The 19,964-nt window shown below is 37.4% G+C and overlaps 1 protein-coding gene across 1 annotated transcript; it reads right to left on the minus strand.

Annotated features, from left to right (window-relative positions):
• Positions 1 to 2,922: 2,922 nt before the first annotated feature.
• On the minus strand, positions 2,923 to 19,948 carry TYW3 (tRNA-yW synthesizing protein 3 homolog). Its single transcript, XM_057716053.1, has 6 exons — positions 19,685 to 19,948; positions 17,178 to 17,258; positions 16,018 to 16,116; positions 15,729 to 15,800; positions 13,379 to 13,512; positions 2,923 to 3,501 (listed from the first exon to the last, which is right to left on the minus strand). Exons 1-6 carry the CDS (start codon positions 19,856 to 19,858, stop codon positions 3,273 to 3,275), a joined length of 789 nt encoding a protein of 262 aa, XP_057572036.1. The 5' UTR covers positions 19,859 to 19,948; the 3' UTR covers positions 2,923 to 3,272.
• Positions 19,949 to 19,964: the final 16 nt, after the last annotated feature.

The raw sequence follows: 19,964 nt of genomic DNA on the forward strand, positions 1-19,964 counted from the left end.
GTCCCAGCCTCAGCCTGATGCTGCTGGGAGCTTAAATGGCAATTGCACATGCAAGTTTATCCCATTTCTGGGCAACAGAATTGTCTCTTGAAGCCCTGCACTTGTCATTATTGGCTGTGAGACAGTGAGTGTGTGTGTGGTGGGGGTAGAGCGTAGAGGACAGGAAACAGACTTCCAGGCTTTTTCTCCTCTATTTTAGAATGAAGAGGCTCCAGCAGCCTAAAGCAAAAGCAGCAAAGCATACAAACTGGGAGGTGGGGCACGGCACTAAGTAGAGGGAGCTGTGGCCATCTGGATGGGTTCCAAAGGTATCCTCAACAATACCCCATGATGTGATAGTATCATTAATTTAAAAAATACACTAGACTTCTGATTCTGGAAGATGGAATAGATATACTTTTTCCTATTCCTTCCACTAAGTGCAAGTAAAAACTCTGGATAGGGAATTCCCTGGCGGTCCAGTGGTTAGGACTCGGCACTTTCACTGCTGGGGCCCGGATTCAGTCCCTGGTCGGGGAACTAAAATCCCACAAGCTGTGCAGCATGGCCAAAAAATAAAAATAAAAAATAGAAACTCTGAACACTATATATAAAACAAACATAAGAAGACTCTGAGAGATGACAAAGGGAAGGTAGACGAGCTAGGGATTTGGGGACCTAAAGAACAACATAGTTGTGAACAAGTTCCCTGGATTTTCTTTTTATATCCCAGACTGGGCATTGAAAAAGCCAGCAACCCGGAAATGCCAATGGGCTCAGACAAAAAAAAAAAAAAAGCCCCAACAAAAGTCTGCTTTCTCCAGCCAAAGAACCAGGAAACAGTCAAACAAGAGAAAACTTTTGAAAAGTAACAGCTCTACTGGGGAGGCCCAGCAGTTAGAGCATAGGAGACAGACCAGGACAGGAGAGATGGGAGTCATTGTCTCAAGAGGTTAAGGCTACTGGGATGGACGAGTTACTGGGGTGCAGACGGGAATGCAAGATGAAGGCCAAAGACAGAACCTTTGGAATGCCTCCAGCATCATTACCCTTTGGTTTCCAAGTAAAGAACAATTTGGGAGCTTAAAAGAAAAAATACATGTGCTTATCTCTAGAGATTCTCAGGTCTTTTCTGCATTTTTTCAATGTTCTAAATATGATTCTAAGGTGCAATAAATGTTGAAAAATATTAAAGAGCTGGAGAAAAAAAGAATTGAGAAGTATTCACCATAAACAGAGAAATGATTGAGAAGAAAGCATTCAGGATGCTGATAAAAGAGCGGATTCAGGGGTGAGAATGTTAACAGGGCCAAATGCTTCAGGATGGCAAAGAGATTGAGGACTCAAAATGACTAAGGGAAATATTAGTATCTTACTTTAAAGGCCAAAGAGAGAGTTCAGAGCTATGATAGAAAAAAGGAGTAAACCTGGGCATATACCCAGACAAAACTATAATTCGAAAAGATACATGCACCCCTATGTTCATAACAACACTATTTATAGTAGCCAAGACATGGAAACAACCTAATGTCCATCGACAGATGAATGGATAAAGAAGATATGGTACATATACACAATGAATATTAGCCATAAAAAAGAATGCAATAATGCCATTTGCAGCAACATGGATGGACCTAGAGATTATCATACCAAGTGAAGTCAGAAACACAAAGACAAATACCATATGATATCACTTATATGTGGAATCTAAAATATAACACACAAATGAACTTTTCTATGAAACAAAGGCTCTCAGACATAGAGAACAGACTTGTGGCTGTCAAGGGGAGGGGGGTGGAGGAGGGAGGGACTGGGAGTTTGGGATTAGCAGAGGCAAACTATGATATATAGAATGGATAAATAAGGTCTTATTGTATAGCACAAGGACCTGTATTCAATATCCTGTGATAAACCATGATGGAAAAGAATATGAAAAAGAATATATACATACATATAACTGAATCGCTTTGCTATACAGCAGAAATTAACACAACACTGTAAATCAACTATACTGCAATAAAATTTTAAAATAATAATTTTTAAAAAGAAAGAAAAAAAGAATAAAGAAAAATCTCACAGTAATTTTGGAGCTTCCTGGACCCCATCCCTGATAAACTTGTTTAGAGGGCAACAGATAGCTGTGAAGTCAATTGACTTTAAAAATGAGAATACAAAATGGTGCCTGTCAGAAGACAAGCATCTGGGATGCAATTCTAAAAATAATTTATATAAAGACTTAGACAAACTGTAAAAATATTAGGAAATGCCAAAATCACAACTCAATGTTGACCACTTCATATAATTTTTCTTACTTGACATTCTGGTGTTTTTGTCTTTCAATTTATTAGTTCTATGACTAACTAGAAATTTCTTTTTAAATGTATGCTTTCTATGATTTGATATTCTAAAAATACATTGTGAAATATCTTCAATTTATAGTGAAAATAAATCACAAAGTAAATAGTAACATATATGCAAAAAGGTCTATTAAGTGCTTTCACATTTTTATTTAACTTGATCCTGTCCACACTCCTCTGGTGTAAATATGGGAGGGATTAGAATTACTATTATGCAGAAGAGGAAATGAAGTTATTCGCTTAAGGACCTCCAACTTCTCTGTAGCAGTCAAACCCAAGGCTTCTGATTCTTTGCAGTTTTTCACAGCACATTTTTTCTATTGAGATCCCCGTGTCTCCTTCTGACCAGACGTAGTGAAAAACTATGCCAACCTGTTTCAAGGCTGTGCCAGTGGCAAGCTCTGGTTTGTGAGAAATAATGAGTAAAGAGGGTTCAAATATAATATTTTGTGCTAAACAAAAAGGATGTCCGTTGTTTCATCCATAATGTCTAAAGAGGAAAAAACTTGTCCTTGGACTCCATGGCAACAAGCAGCAAAGTGACCCCCTTGAAGGCTGGAGATTTCAAAGTTAAAAATAAGTAAGATGTTGTTGTGATTTTTACTCAAATAATCCTAATGTTAAGGTTCTCTTGAAAGGGTATTATAGTTCTCCTGTTTTATGAAGTAGAAACTGAAACTTAGAGAGAGGCATTAAAAATCATAATTTTATTTTTGCAATGACTATGCGACTAAAAAAGGTGGTATCTAAGAGCAAATACTGATATTATACACAGCTATTTTTAAAAGCTAGGGGTTTCTCTAAAATATAGAGAAAAATTAAATCTTGCTTTTCTGAAAGGCTGATACACTCAACACACTAAAATACTCTTATAAAGAGCAGCTTTGTAATATATACTAGAAACATTATTCTACTAAGACACGTGGGAAGCAAATCTCAGTAACCTTCAGGGAAGATAGTAACGCTGACTCCTGGGTCATCCCGATCATCAGTTTCAAGTTCTTTATCATTTTCTTCCGTAATACATTTGCCACATGCTTTTTCTGAGTTTCTTTTTTTCTTACGAGTATATGATGAGTTATTTTTCTCTTTGGTTTTCCCTTTGGGATGTGAGGTTGTAGAAATAGTTTCTTTTTCCAAAGCATGTTGTAGGCAGCTGTAAAACCTGTAAAGATATAAAGTACTGCTGTTACATTTGTGAGTTCTGAAACAAAATGACTGAAATATACCTAAGGAAATTACATAAATCTGTCTCATATTAACCTTAAGATATAAAATAAATCACAGAAATAATGTGCTTCTTGCTTTTATGATTAGTTACTTAAGAAAAAGAAATGTGTTTTCAGTTCTTTAAGAATAGTCCTAAAAACTGGATTGGAATCACCTCTTTTGACAACCTCTAACTTACCTTAATTTCTATTCCAAATGTAGGAGTCAGAGATTTAAAAAAAAAGACAGAAATATTTTTCTTTAAAAAAAAAACATAAATGTGATAGAGGATCATTTTAGAGAATTTGCAAAACATATGAAGCCACAAATACAGATCACCTCTACAAAACTACCTAAAAATAACCACTCTAATATTTTTATTCTTTCCAGTTTACTAGTGTATTCTGAATTAATACATCTGTACATGTATACATATACCTACTGTCTTTTATACAATTGTGATATTACATATGAAGTTTTACATTTGTTTTTTCAAATTTAATATTTATTGAAAACACTTTCCATATCACTAAATGAACTACAAAATAATACTTTTTAATGGTAGTATAACATTATGCCACTTAGATTGGGCTTAATTTAGTTTCAAATTTTCCCAATACAAACAACATGATAAATGTTTTGGAGTAATGTGATCTGAGTTTCTAGCTATTTAGGATAGATACCAAGAAATATAACTACACGATTAAAGGGTATAAAAATTTAAGGCTCTTGATAAACACTACCTGTTTTCCAGAATGCACATTCAAAAAATATGCTTCTAATAGCAGAACTTGAGAGACCACTTCACTCATACAGTGAATATTACATCAAAAAACACACTTCACTTTGATAGGTGATAATATTCTCTCATTATTTAAATTTTCATTTCTTTGTTTGGAAGTGAAATTGAACGTTTTTTATTAGCTGTTTTAATTTTTTTAATATAAATTATTCTTTTCCTTTACTCATTTGTCTGCTGGAGTTTTTGTGTTAGTCTCCAGCACATGCTGGAAAGCAGCGGGGTGGCTTGGTGCGCTGTGTGTGCTTCATACCAGTGTTCCACTGGGAAAGCTGAGTTTGGCTAATTCCAACCTCACCGAGTCTCAATTTCCTCACTTATAAAACTAGCTATTATCTTGTACCTAGCGGGGCTGTCAGAAGCATATGTATGTAAGTACCTAGCACAGTGCCCGGCACCAAGTAAGTTCTCAAAAACAACATTTTTTACGGAATATAAATTCCATGAGACCAAGTATTCTGTCTGTCTTGTCTACCGTTATATTCTTAGCATGGAGTACATACAGTACAACATATGCCAAATAAGTGAATAAATAACTACTGAACAAGAAAAGGTAAATATGGATGTATTATCTTAGGTCCCAAATAAAATGATCTAAAAGTTGCAAACTCCTTTGCAATTGCAGGGATCTCATCAAATGCTTTAATATCCTATTATAATGGGAGACTATGACAGGAAATTTTTGACATCTACAGAATAGACTGCTATTTAGACTAATTTTCTTCTTTCTTTAATTCAATGAACAGGCTGTTTTACTTGCAAAAGTTTTAAAACTGCCCTAAAAAAAAGATAATCAACTCTTCCCAAATACTCCACACAATGCTAATCTATACCTAACATGATTACTAATATCCTATCCATTTTTTAAGCACTTACATACTCATCACTATGCACATTGATATCCAGCACCATGCCTGGCAGATAATAAGGGCTAATTGATATTTCTAAAATGAATAAATCAATCTCAAAGAGGGAGGTACAGTAAAAGGGAAAACAGTATTTTAAGAGTTACAGAAAAAGGCTTTGAAAAATATTAACTGACATTTAATTTTTTAGATCCTGTAACATGGTCACAACATTTTATTTAATGCATTCCTAATATCCTTACTTAACTGAAACGTGGTTCCCCACAAAGACACCACTGCCCTGCATTCCTCTCAGGTGAAGACTTTATTTTTTCCATATCCTGCCTACCTCAGAGTTGAGCAATAAGGTCAGAATTCACCTGCCTCACCAACACTTTGCCAGACTAAACTCCTCCATCTGCCCATCAGGGTATCTATTGTACCAATATTCTGTTCAGTCCTTTACATTCATGCAAACTTCTATACTTGGCTTGGTCTTTGTCTCCAGGCCTTGCCATCATCCTAGGTGACTTCAATGGCTGGTTTTCGTCTCATCTTCCACACTGCCTATTTAGAATGGATTTAAAAAATGACCCTGTAGAGTGAATCATTTTATCTAAAACAAACCCAAGCATGATATAAAAGGGTATGAATTACCCTTATCTGATAGTAAGGGTGACACTTTATCTTCTATCATTCTATACCCAATCCTGCTCTTTAAACTTAGGTAACCAAGTCTTTTCTCTGGATTCTACTGCATTCCTAGAAAATTAAAGATAAGACTAAATTCCTCTTTTATGATCACAGAAAACTAACTGCTGTGAGAAATACCTTGTCAATCACATTAAAAAGGTAATTAAAGAGGAACAGGTGCCTTACTTTAATCTTCCATTAAACAACCTAAGAATTCAAAGCTATATCCTTGGGGTACCAAAAAACTACTGGCAAATGGAATAAAGACCTTTCCATGTTGAAAGTCAAGAATAAAACTTCAGCTAGTTTTTTGTTTTCCTTTGTTAAGGAAACTTTTAAAATGTCCTTTGGGAAACTATTTTACACAGAAATTTGTTTTCCAATTACACATTCTCTTCTCATGATACGACCCTTTACACAGCACTCTAAAGCCCAATTCTCAAAGTGTAATTTTCTCAGCTTTCAAAGGCAACAAAAAGAGCTTGGAGTATAAAAAGAAATGTATGCTCAGGCAACTGTCCCCCTTACCTCCCAAAAAAGAAAATCAAATTGTCTTCAGTTTTTCTACCTCTGCAGCCAAGATTATCATGACACAGGACAACCTGTATATAGTTCTCTTCATGAGAGAGCTTTTTGGACCAGCCCTGGAAAAATGAATTCTTATTTCTTGGATCAGTTAGACGACCATGTGCAATAAAAAGCTCCCATTATTCACAAATAACAAAAGAAGGCTATTCTCATATATCATGTATTTGGATTTTTAACTGATTTTAAGCTCTAGCATTTTTATTAAAAAACACGTATGTGACAGGGCCTGTGCCAGGTGCTAGAAATAGAGATGTGGTCTGTGCCCTCAGGGAGCTCAGGGCTTCATGGGAGCTGCCGAGCTGTAAAGATGCATTCACATGCCATGAAAAAGCTAAGATAAAGAAGGAGCACACTGGGGCACTGGGGTCACTTTGCCCCAAGAAGGATCATGAACTCTTCCTTGGAAAAAAACTCAATGCCTGGGCTGAACTGCAAGGATGAATGGAAGCTGGCTAGGTAAAGGGAAAAGAATTATGAGAGGAACAATTGAGGGGAGGGGCTATCCAAGGAGGAATTATCAAAAATACGTGTTTTCACTATACATTATTTACATCTCTGATCTTAAGTATGTAGGGAAATGTGTGTTATTTATTTACAGCTTTAGTTCCATTTGAAAAAATAAGATGACGACTCCTTCCCTTCTACCTCCGTTTCTATCTGTTGCCGCGCTGGGGTTATGTTCTGCAGTATCACTCCCATTCATTTTGTTACTCAGGGTTCTGTTACTTCTTGCCTGGACTGTGTAGCAAGAGCCTACTCCTGCTCCATCAGTAAGCCATCTTATGTCTTCCAGAATAATCACCCTAAGGCTTTGAAGCCATAAAAGTAGCACTATTGATAGAAAAAGTCTGTCAGCTAAATTCAGCAAACATTTATTGACCACTATTATCCTGTCAGACACTCAGAAAATAATAGGAAACGGTCTTTGCCTTTGGTGAACTCAATATAATGTGTTAAGTTTTAACTTCCTTTATTGTTTATGATTAACTCAATAAACATTTACTGGTTTCTACTGTGAGCCAGGCACTCTATAAGGTTTTAGGATAAGAGATATTTAAAGTGTGTGTATGTATGCGTATGTGTTTGGTTGGTGGGAGGAGAAAGTCAGTCCTATATACAATGTGACCATGTTGTACTGGGGTAAAAAGACATACATGCAATTAAATAATTGTAATTCAATATGGTTCACATTTCTGTTTTCACTGAGGCATAAACTGTAATAATGCTGGTAAATGGTAATAATCTGAACCAAGGAAATGGGTAAATGAGGTTGAGCTTAAGATAAGAAAGATATTAAGAGAAGGCTGATGGGATATTTTGGTGAGATATATTCAATAGGTTATTGGATATATGAGCCTAGGACTAGGGAGGGATTTGGAAGATCTACCAGTATCTGGGGAAGTAGCTGAAGCAAAGGGGCCAGGGAAGGAATCCTGGAGAACAATAGCATTTAACCAAGAGATAGAATAACAAGATAAATCCAGAAGGAAGCTAAAAAAAGGCACCACAAACAAGAAGGAAAGCAGCAAAGTGATGTAACCGAAATTCTTACCAACAGGCATATGAGAAAAGGCTCAATGTCACTAATCATCAGGGAAATGCAAATCAAAACCACGAGGTATCACTTCACACCTGTTAGGATGGCAATTATCAAAAAATCAAAAGACAACAAGGGTTGGCAAGGATGTTGGGGGAAGGAAACCCCTGTGTACTGCTGGTGGGAATGTAAAATGGTGCAGTTCCTATGGAAAACAGTATGGAGGTTCTTAAAAAAATTAAACATAAATTACCATATCATCTAGCAATTCCAATTCTGGATATATACCCAAAATAACTGAAAGCAGAGACTCAAACAGATATTTGTATGCCCATGTTCATAGCATCATTTTCACAATAGCTAAAAGGTAGAAGAAACTCCATTCGTGAACGAATGGATAAACAATATATGTTAAAATACAATGGACTATTATTCAGCCTTAAAAAGAAGGAAACTTATGCAAAGGAGACAAGACTATACACTGGAGAAAAGACAGTCCCTTCAATAAATGGTACTGGGAAAACTGGACAGCTACATGTAAAAAAAATGAAATTAGAACATTCTCTAACACCATACACAAAAATAAACTCAAAATGGATTAAAGACCTAAATATAAGACCAGATGTTTCCTCTTAGAGGAAAACAAAGGCAGAACACTCTGACATAAATCACAGAGATATCTTTTTCAATCCGTCTCCTAGAGTAATGGAAATAAAAACAAAAGTAAACAGGGCTTCCTAGGTGGCGTGCAGTGGTTAAGAATCCACCTGCCAATGCAGGGGACACGGGTTCGATCCCTGGTCCAGGAAGATCCCACATGCCGCGGAGCAACTAAGCCTGTGCGCCACAACTATTGAGCCTGTGCTTTAGAGCCCATGAGCCACAACTATTGAGCCCATGTGCTGCAACTATTGACGTCCACGAGCCTAGAGCTTGTGCTCCGCAACAAGAGAACCCACGGCAATGAGGAGCCTGCGCATCACAACAAAGAGTAGCCCCCGCTCACTGCAACTAAAGAAAGCCTGCATACAGCAAAAAAAAAAAAAAAAAAAAAAAGCAAACAAATGGGGCCTAACTAAACTCAAAAGCTTTTGCACAGCAAAGGAAACCATAAACAAAATGAAAAGATAACCCACAGAATGTGAGAAGATATTTGCAAACAATGCAACTAACAAGGGATTCATCTCCAAAATTTACAAACAGCTCACATGGCTCAATATAAAACTACGACATATCACCTCACACCAGTCAGAATGGGCATCATCAAAAAGTCTACAAACAATAAATGCTGGAGAGGTTGTGGAGAAAGGGAACCCTCCTACACTGTTGGTGGGAATGTAAACTGATAGAGCCACTATGGAGAACAGTATGGAGGTTCCTTAAAAAACTAAAAATAGAGCTACCATATGATCTAGCAATCCCACTCCTGGGCATCTACTGGGAGAAAACCGTGGTTGGAAAGGATACATGCACCCCAATATTCATTGCAGTGCTGTCTACAACAGCCAGGATGAAGCAACCTAAATGTCCATTGACAAATGAATGGATAAAGAAGATGTGGTACATATATACAATGGAATATTATTCAGCCATAAAAAGAATGAAATAATGCCATTTGTAGCAACATGGATGGACCTGGAGATTATTATACTATGTGAAGTAAGTCAGACAGAGAAAGACAAATATCATATGATATTTCTTATGTGTGGAATCTAAAAGAAATGATACAAATGAACTTATTTACAAAACAGAAACAGACTCACAGACTTAGAAAACAAACTATGGTTACCAAAGGGGAAAAGTGGGAGGAGGGATAAATTGGGAGTCTGAGACTGACTTATACACACTACTATATTTATAATAGAGAACCAACAGGGACCTACTGTACAGCACAGGGAACTCTGCTCAATATTCTGTAATAACCTAAATGGGAAAAGAATTTGAAAAAGAATAGATACATGTACATGCCTAACTAAATCACTTTGCTTTACACCTGAAACTAACACAAGATTGTAAATCAACTATAGTCCAATATAAAATAAAAATTAAAAAAAAAGCCCACAAAAAAAAAAATAAGTAAATGTCTGATCACACTACAACATGGAAAAAACTTGATAACATTATGCTAAGTGAAATAAGCCAAAAACAAAAGGACAAGTGTATGGTTCCACTTGTATGAGGTACCTGGAATAGTCAAAATCATAGAGACAGAAAAGAGAAGAGTGGTTACCACGGGGCTGGGAGATTGAGGAGTGGAGAATTATTGTTTAATGGGCACAGAGTTTCAGTTTGGGATAATGAAAAGGGTCTGGAGATAAATAGCAGTGATGGTGGTGGTTGCATAGCAATGTGAATGCTAATGCCAATGAGCTGTATAATGGTTAAAATTATAGATTTTAGTTATGTTTATTTTACCACAAAAGACCAACCATTGGAAATATTCATTTACTTTTTCAGTCTAATTTGCTTTATTTTTATCACTATTACATGCTAATATACTAGGCCCTTTTATTCTACACTTAAAAAAAATTGTTTTAAGATGACTCTTTTAAAAAATTGGAGTATAGTTGTTTTATAATGTTGTGTTACTTTCTGCTGCACAGCACAGTGAATCAGTTATATATATCTATCCACTCTTCTTTAGACTCTTTTTCCCACATAGGTCATCACATAGTGTTGAGTGGGGTTCCCTGTACTATACAATAGGTCCTTATTAGTTATCTGTTTTATACACTATAGTGTTTATATGTCAATCCCAATCTCCCAATTTGTCCCCCCACCCCTTTTCTGCCCTGGTAACTGTAAGATTGTTTTCTACATCTGTAACTCTATTTCTGTTTACTCTACATTTTATTTAACATTTATTTTCTTATTACACACAGTTGGTGAGAACATGGCTAATTTCAACCAACCCAGGTCAGTCCTGATCTCTTATTAACAGCTACAAAGATAGCCCTCCTCTTGTAATTGGTAAGTAGATCTCCAAACTTCATAATTTTCACCTGGAAATCATTATGTATGAAATTATCTTACTCTTCCCACTAAGAAGTGGGCTTGGGAATTGTTTTTTACAAAAGAGAGATTTTTTTTCTATTAAAATTATTTTACCTTTTGAGTTTCATATTTCAAGAATATTTCTTGTTGCTGGAATGTTACTCATTAGGATTTTAACTTTTAAAAATTCTCTTATTATAGCTGTTTGAATTGTGAAACTTTGCTCCTGTGAGAAACCAATTTTAGTACTCAATGTCTGATTGCAGAACTCATCACCTCCAGGGTTTATTTTTCTCTTTTCCACATCAGAAGAGTAACTCTTTCTCTGCATTTGGTTGAATATACAGCTGTTCCCAAAGGGGCTCCCTAATTTATTCACCCTTTCTGAATTCACATGTAATCTTCTAATCAGCATCTTAAGACACTTTTTACCCTTCTTTAATTTTTCACTGATTTTATATGATGAGCGTAACTCTCTTGACAGCAGCATGCACACTGTAATCTCAAAATGTATTTTTGAGTCAACGGATTTAAAGCATAATTTGATTTCATAGTTGGTGAACGTGGCTCAATGAACTTCAGGTGTATAGTTAGTGGATCTTGGGCCATATTTATAATCTTGTTGAAATTCAAGTAAGGAAACAGAGAAACTGATTTGCTACCTCCTACATCTTCTCATACAGGCTCACCAGAATACTATCTAACAAATGTAGTCAACTTTTGGAACAGTACCAATAAGTATCTACATACCGCTCAAACTCTGTAGTCTGGTGGAGTGGCTAGGTACCTTCAGTTGCTTACTTGAAATCATCACTTTACTCAGAATGTTTCCTCAAAGCACCTGTGGCCAGGTACGCTCTCAGCTGTTTTCAGCCAGGCTTCCACTAAAAAATTAAGCCCTAATGCCGGCAGACCTCCATCTTATGTCATGAATTAACTTTTCTCCAATGTATCTAGACTAGTACAAGTTATATACCACTGTTGGGAGAACTGAGATATAGTCACTTGAATAATTTTGTTAATTCTGTGGTTCAAATAAGGAGCCCTGGTTGAGAAAGCCTGGATGGTGGTACTGATGTGTTTATAGGTTTATTCTCTGTATGAGTCAATGAAGAAGGAGAAAGGCTAGCCTATCCTAAGACTCCATGACATGACATGGACAGGGCCTGTCATTATACATGTGCTGTCTAACGTATACTAAAACTGTTCTTTAGGATAAGTAGATACAAGAAAAATGAAGCCAAGAGAGTTGAGTAAGTTGTAGTGGAAGCTGGATATGAACTCAGTTCTGCCTCTGGAGCCCATTTCTACCTCTTTCCACCATGTCACACTGCTACCATTGGCACTTCTGGCCTTAGCTGCTTCATAAAAAGTTCTAGGTATTAAAGAATTTTAAGCAGGCAAGTTAAGCAAAAGTATTCCTTTTCATTTTACAGACAGGATTCTGAAGGCGATATGGAGAATGGCTTAGCAGAGAGACACACTGGAAGCATTCTACTATGAGATTAGCTAATAAGGTTATTGCAATGGTTCTGAATGAGGAACGTGGCAGGGAGGAGGGGAGAGATGACACAGGAGTTATTTAGGCAGTGAATGACTAGTTGCGAAGTGACCAAAGGTGTGGGGAGAAAGCAAAAAGGAAATTACAAATGACAACAAGATAACCAACACTCCTTAAATAACTCAGAAATACACATCTTACTGATGGTAGGTCAGTGGCATTTATCTTCATATATGAAAGGCAGAATAACAGTCACTTCTTTGTATCAAAAATTCTATTCTTAGGAAAAAGTGGGAAAAGAAAGTTACGTAAAATTAATCTACCAGGAAGTGAAGTTTAAGAACAAGAGAAATATAAAGATGTGAACTGATAGCCATAATTATTCTGACTGGGACAATTATGGAAATTCAAATTTAATTCGTGACAAGAGCTGGGTTCTAAACTAGCCAGAGATATGAAATAATTATCAGACTAAAAGTAATCAGGCTGTTCTCCTCAAAAGGAGATTCTAGGTAATTCTGAGAAGGTCACATCCGGGGGCAGAGTACACCTCTTTCCTGGCTGCCTTCTGCTGCATCAGTTATGGTCCCTGTGGCTGCTGGGCTCTCTTATCTGAGTGACTGTCTCTCCTTTCTGCCTGTTGCTGGCAGTCACATGTGCCACTGTCCTCCATGGGGCTTCCTGCCCTTGAGGCTCCACTTAGTACCCACTGCAGTCTGGCCTACTCTCAGCGATTACTTTTATCATCTTAATTACTTGTCATAAGGCTACAAATATAAACGCAGTTGGGAGTATAAACTGAAGATGGTGTGTATTAATATTTTCAAAGAAGACCTAGGCATGTAAGACTAACGTGGAAATATCTAATTAATATACCTTTCAATTCTCTTCTTATTTTCCTCCATTTTTTGATTTGCTATCTTTAACAGGAAGTCGATATATTCCTCTGTCACCATCAGTTTTCCTTTATGGCTTAATGGAACTTCTAAGCCATGTGTGCTCCGGACAGCCTGCAAGGAACAATTTAGATATGATGACTTACATACTAGAGAAACGGAAGACGACTGAAGAAAAGTCCCAGTCAGGGCTGTGTTTATATATAGCTTAGCTCCATTATAGCATTTAAGTTTGTGCTTTGATATAACTTAGTTACATACAGTTGAATCAAAAGGAGACTAAAATATATTTTCCCATCGTATAAAGTCATTTGTAAAGAAAGTCATTTTATACATTGTCTTTCAGAGAAGCAGATATTATCAAGGGATCCAAAGAACTTAACAGTTTCCCTCTCACTAAAGCTAACAAAGCTTTAATACACTATTTAAAGAAAAGAAATAAATGAAACCTCAACAGAAGCTTCGAGGGAAAATCTAAATGGACTGGATGCTAAAGGACCTCTTAGCACTGCTTGAGCATGACTTTTCTACCTCACAAAGTGGCTGCTTTCTCGATGCTTTAGGGTTGCCAATCTTAGTAACCCTGTTGATGAAACAGTCAACATGCTCCAAGTAAATCCAAACACTGCATATAGGTTAAGAAACAACAAAAACTATCATAAAGCATAAAAAATTCACTCAACGAGCCTTTACTAAGCATCTGCAATGTTCTAGGCCTCATGTAAGGTATGAAGGTACAGGATGAATATAACATGGTCCCTGCCCTTAAGAGAGCTAACACTTCTGAACAGAAAACAAACAAGTGAACAGAGAATCACAATACAACACGGTGCTGTGACAGAAGAAACACATATGTGTACATGTGCACGCATGCATGTGCACATACAGACAAAATGCTATGGAAATGTAGAAATGGAACAACTAACTGAAACAGATCATGGTTTTATAGGAGAGGTGGCATTTGAGTTGGAATTTTAAAGGATAAGTGTAATTTCACCAAATGTAAAATGGGAGAAGGGGAGCATTCCAGCCAGAGGAATAACTTGTCTATAGTTATGGGAACATGAAAAGCATAATACATTCAGGAAACAACCAATAGTATTCCATCTGGCCGGAGTGGAGGTATGCTGGTGGAACATGAGCATGAATAAGGCAGATGCTAAATAGTTGATATAAGCCCTGAGAAAACACCAGGAGACCTTGAATTCTTTAAAAGGGGGATTCTGACAGTATTGGCTGGAGAGACTGAAGAAGATGGGTAGGAGGAAGACCAGTCAGGAGACCACTGTAAGACAGAGGTGAGAGATGATGAGGGCTTAAGCAGGGGCAGTGGCACAGGGCTTGGAGAGGTGGAGTCAGGAGTGAGAAATCAGAGGTAGATGTGACAGGACTTGTCACTAATTGAATATGGAAGACAAAGGAGAGAAAGGTGAAAGAGTGGCTCTGTTCTTGCTTGGGCCACCAGATGTAGTGGGGAGTGAAATGGGAACGTAAATCAGTACTGTGAGCTTTGATTTTCTATTTAGTTATGCTTTACAGATGTCTTCTTTTGTAAGCCACCTCTTTTGGGGAAATAGGCTATTAAAAATAGACAGAAATTAGGAAAGTCTAAGGAGCTAGAATGGAAGACAATCTGAAATAGTTCAAAAGCAAACAACACACACCATGTCAATCAGTAAACACAAACAGTAGCTACCACAGGAGATCAGAATAGGGCAAAATCACTAGGGGTTGGCTTGGCCAGGAAAGGACTCAGAGAGGCTATGGGACTTAAAAGGAACCTTAAAGATCTTCTAGTCCAGGGGTCGGCAGACTTTTTCTGTGAAGGGATAAACAGTAAATATTTTCAACTTTGCAGGCCATATAATATCTGTCACAACTACTCAGTTTTGCCATTGTAGCACAACAGCAACCTTAGATAGTAATCAAATGGCTGTATTCGAACTGGCCCAATACATGTGGCCCCAGGGCAGCAGTTCCATGCATCCCTGATATAGCTGAGAAAGTTCAGTCCCTGATGGATCTGTGTAGAGGACTTTAGACCCCTATCTGTGATTCTTTCCACTACATCATAGTGCTGATTAAACTGGGCCTTGACTATTTAGGATGGGGAGGACAGAAAGAATCAGGTTAAAAGTAAGTGGAGGGGAATACTGTAAAATAAGACCTCAAATGTAAATCTAACAACTCTGGACTTTGCCCTGTACAGAGAAGTCAGTCACTGAAGGTTTCTGAGCAAGAGAGTGGCAAGAAGATTTGAGTAGAAGGTTATTCAATAATCTCGATTACTTCATGATTAAAGAATTGCTTTTTGCCAAAAGGTATCTTACCAACATAGTCTTTCCTCTCTTTCCCAGTGTTATGCCAGAGTTCCTGAAACCAGAATCTATTGCCACTGAATGCTGTAAGAAAATAAATTTGTGAAATTCAGACCATGTGGTTAATCAGATAAACACTTTAGCTCTACAAACTGCAGAAACAGATATAACCCCAAATCTATAATTAAATAAAACACTAGTTCATTAAACTAGCATTGCATTAATTCTGGTAGAAAATTTAAAGTTTAAAAATAAATCTACTCCCATACCTATAAATTCAAGCATAATCACAAAATTTTACCAGAATCTGTGCATCCTGCAACTGTCGACACTGCACATGAAGAACAAGTGGTTCAAATTTCAAAATGGCATCGCCATTCGCCTTCTTTAGGGCTACAATCTAAATAAATGGAAAATGTTAGGATCAGACACAAATACATGATCCTGTTCTTGGGTGACCCTTCATCCTATGTAACATCAGTTTTTCCAAGGAACTTTCAGACTCATCCTGCATCCTTCCACAGTAACTTTTCACTCTGCTTTCTTGGTCCTCTTTCTCCAAAACTTATTAATCTGCTTATTCTTTTAAGAGACCTGATTTTTAATTCTTCCATAAACCTTTTGTGTCATTCTTTCCAAACATACCTCAAAAATGTAAACTACTATTTAATTCCATTGCAGATTTTTCATTAAGGAATATGGTATATAAAGACTAGAAGGTACTAGAAGGTCTATCTGAATGCTTCGGTTGTTAGATTGAGGTTTGAGACACATGTACTCTTATGCCTCAGCTACAATCTATACAAGGCAGTTGTTACTTCTGTTTGCTTAGTCTCCCTGCACCACCCTCCCTCCTTCACATCATTTGATTCTGGTGGGACTGTCAATCATGATGCTGTTACTCATCACTCCCACTATCGTAATATCAGAGATACTACGTGCCTAGGTCTGATCAAGGATAGCATTCCATTTTACTGGCAAAAATAACTGATCTCAGCGAGAGAGCACCTAACCAGGCAGGATGACTCGGAGTCCTTTGGAAATGATACATGGATCTTAAAAAGTAAATCTTTTTCTGCTGGGGTTGCAGGCAGCTATCTTTCCTGCCACAAAGATTATCTGCAGCAGAATAGGAGAAAAGCAAAGCAAACATACAGAGAGAACCAGTACCCAAAGGAGATGGAGAATGAGTGAGTACTTTGAAGACAACATTTAAGCACCTGAGCTAGTAATGTAAATGCCTAACACAAACTTATATGAACTTATCTAAACATTTTAATTGAGGAAACTAAATAATCCAGCACAGATAATAATCTCCCACAACTAAAAAAACCCACTGTAATGAATTCTCTTTAGGCTTTATATTCTTTCATTATAATTCTGCACATAAATCACCTTGAATTTTGTATTCTTTTCATATGTATTTGAAGTTTATTTCTAAATTTATATATAAAAACTTACCACATCATCTTTCACACAGGGTTTGTGTGTAACGAGTAGCCAGCAACAGTTTTGTTTCTGAACCTCAGAACCATTTATACCCTAAAATGAAAAAATAAGTTAATTTAATCATATAATATTTACCAAATAGTAAGTATAATGTATAGCATATTTTAAGCTTTCTTAAATTAATAATCCCAAGTGGTGATTTTAAGTATTACTGCAAACAATTCGGTAGGCTTTTGGGTAAAGAAATGTAAAACAAAAGTGAAACCAAATTATTTGAGATAGAAAGTAATTTGTTTATTAAGGTAAAAGAACTCAATAAATATTTTCTGAAACATGGTCATGATTTTGCCAAGAGAAAAGGGATTATTACAAGCGGCTGTACACTAGTAGCCCCTAAATTGTATTCTAGCTGTTTTATATGATTAGCACATTAAAAAAAATTTTTTTTAAATTCCTTTTGTAAGAAAGCACTGTTCCAATCCCACACAGGACCTACCACTTTTTACTCATACCTTTCTATATCCCTAAGTCACTATAGGCATAAATTTGTGACCTCTGGATTAGACTTTATATGTAGTCCCAAAGAGCTAGGATTGAAAGGTTCAAATTTCAAGAAGGAAAATATTTTAACAATTTTTTGCTTATTAACTGGAAAAATGTTGATTTGTCAAGTTCTGTTAGATACTTTGGATATAAACAGATCCTTCCCTAAGGAAGGAGGTTGTAGGAAACCATGTGCACTTTTAAGTCACTATACTTCTACAAAGTAACTTTTATACAGTGGCTATACAGGAGACTTTGCTCTCTGGCTTTGGAAAGGGGAAGAGCTGTACTTGTCCTAATAACTGATTTGTTTTCATTGAATGACCTCAGTGTCTTATGTTTCTGATCTTATGCTGGCTGCTCTAAAACTTACAGCCAAATTTGTGGCCCACCTCTAGCAAATTTACCGTCTAGTGGTATATTTTCAGAACTAATGCCACCTCTGCTTCATCTTATCTATACTCCCTTTATCCAGATTTTCTCACCTTTTATTTTTCTTTTTGTATTGCCTATTTGTAAGTTGACCCAAATTCTTCCAGAGATAAGGCAAAATGAAAATAAATACAAGGTATAAGGTAATACATAAAATGAAAAGAGGTTCAGAAAAAGTCCTAAGGCAGTTCAGAAGAAATAGTCATTGCTTCCAAATGGATGTGTTCAGGTAGAAAAGGGGAGTTTGGGGAGGTATGTTTCAGATATGCAGAGATGGGGAAAACATTTCAGGAAAAATAAACATGAGCAAAGGCAAAAGCAGATAAATATAAGAGGAAAAAGAGAATAGTTCAGTTTCAGTAAACAGATTAAGATGAAGAGTCACAGTGGAAAATAGAACTGGAAGGTATACTAGAGTATTTCAGCATAGACGAGTGACATGAAGAGTTGTGCTTTAGCAAGGGGAATCTGTTAACAGTGTGTAACATGATTTGGGGTAGAGAGACTGGTAGTTTAGTGACCTCTTAGGCAATCACTGCATAAATCCAGGTAAGATAGGGGAGGAGAAATGGGGGAAGAGAGAGACAGCAAGCCAAGCAAGAGTGTCAGTGCTCAGGAGGCAATGGAGGCGATATAAGAATGAACAGGCCCTGCTAACCTGGGAGACGAGCAAATGATCTGTCTGCCAGTGAGGGAGCTAAAGAATGAGTTTATGAGTGTGCTGTCTTTCATGCTCTGAATTCAATCCTAATGTTACAATGAACACATAGCTAACTTTCATAGTGCACCTAATATGCCAGGCACAGTGCTAAAGGTTTCAAATAAATTATCCCACTTCCTCTACATAAAATCCCTATGAAGTGGATGCTCTTTATTATCCTTAGTTCATGGAACAAGAAGGGGATACGTTTAGATAACTTCCATAAAGTCACATAGCCAATAATACCTCAAACTGGTTTAGAATCTAAGCAGTATTACTCCAAAGCCTGAGGAACTGACCACTATCTCAGACTGCCGATGTACTTTCTCGGGTAATGACGGAGTGAACCACTAGGGGGCAGTGAACTCCTTAACCATGGCGACCTTCAATCAGGTGGTTAACAATGATTTGGTAGAGCGGTTGACGAGAAGACAGCCGCCTCGCCAGGCTGGAAAGTCATTAAATTCACTTAGCCTTAAAAAAATAAAATTCCCTTAGTATTAAAAGAATAAAATTCTCTAACCCTTGCAACTCAAGTTCATTCCCAGGCCAGTAGTGTCAGCATCACTGGAAGGGGGGCGGGGGGGAGCTTGTTAGAAATGCAGATTAGACCTACAGAATCAGAATCTGTATTTTAAAATATCTCCAAGTGATTAACAGACATTAACATCTGAGAAGCATTGGTTTAAGCCGCCCTCTCAGTTTCGTTGATAAGGAAACCGAGACCACCGGTCAGAAGAACACACACAGACAAGCTGGGCTGGGGTGTTGCATTGGGCGGGCACGGGGCTCCTGGTGCTGCGCACCGCAGGGCAGGCGCTGGAAGGGCACAGAGGGTCCTCACCCCGTCTAGGAGGACGATGCGGCCAGCGCAGGAACTGGTGGTGAAAAACTGTTCTCGCCCATTTAGGAGCTGCACCAGCTCTACCACATCCTCGTCCACACTGCCTTTCCGGCTGAGGTCCGCTTTGCTCAGACACTGCGCCTTCCATCTTCTGAATTCCGCGCTACGATCCATGCGATGACGGGGTTAGGGTCTACACTTTCACATCAGCCTCGCCGTTCCCCGGGGGCAGCCATATTGAAGCCAATGGTGGCCGAGAAGGTCCACACGCCTTCCTCGG

Source organism: Hippopotamus amphibius, chromosome 1 (assembly GCF_030028045.1).
Source record: "Hippopotamus amphibius kiboko isolate mHipAmp2 chromosome 1, mHipAmp2.hap2, whole genome shotgun sequence".
Classification (NCBI taxonomy): Eukaryota; Metazoa; Chordata; class Mammalia; order Artiodactyla; family Hippopotamidae; genus Hippopotamus; species Hippopotamus amphibius.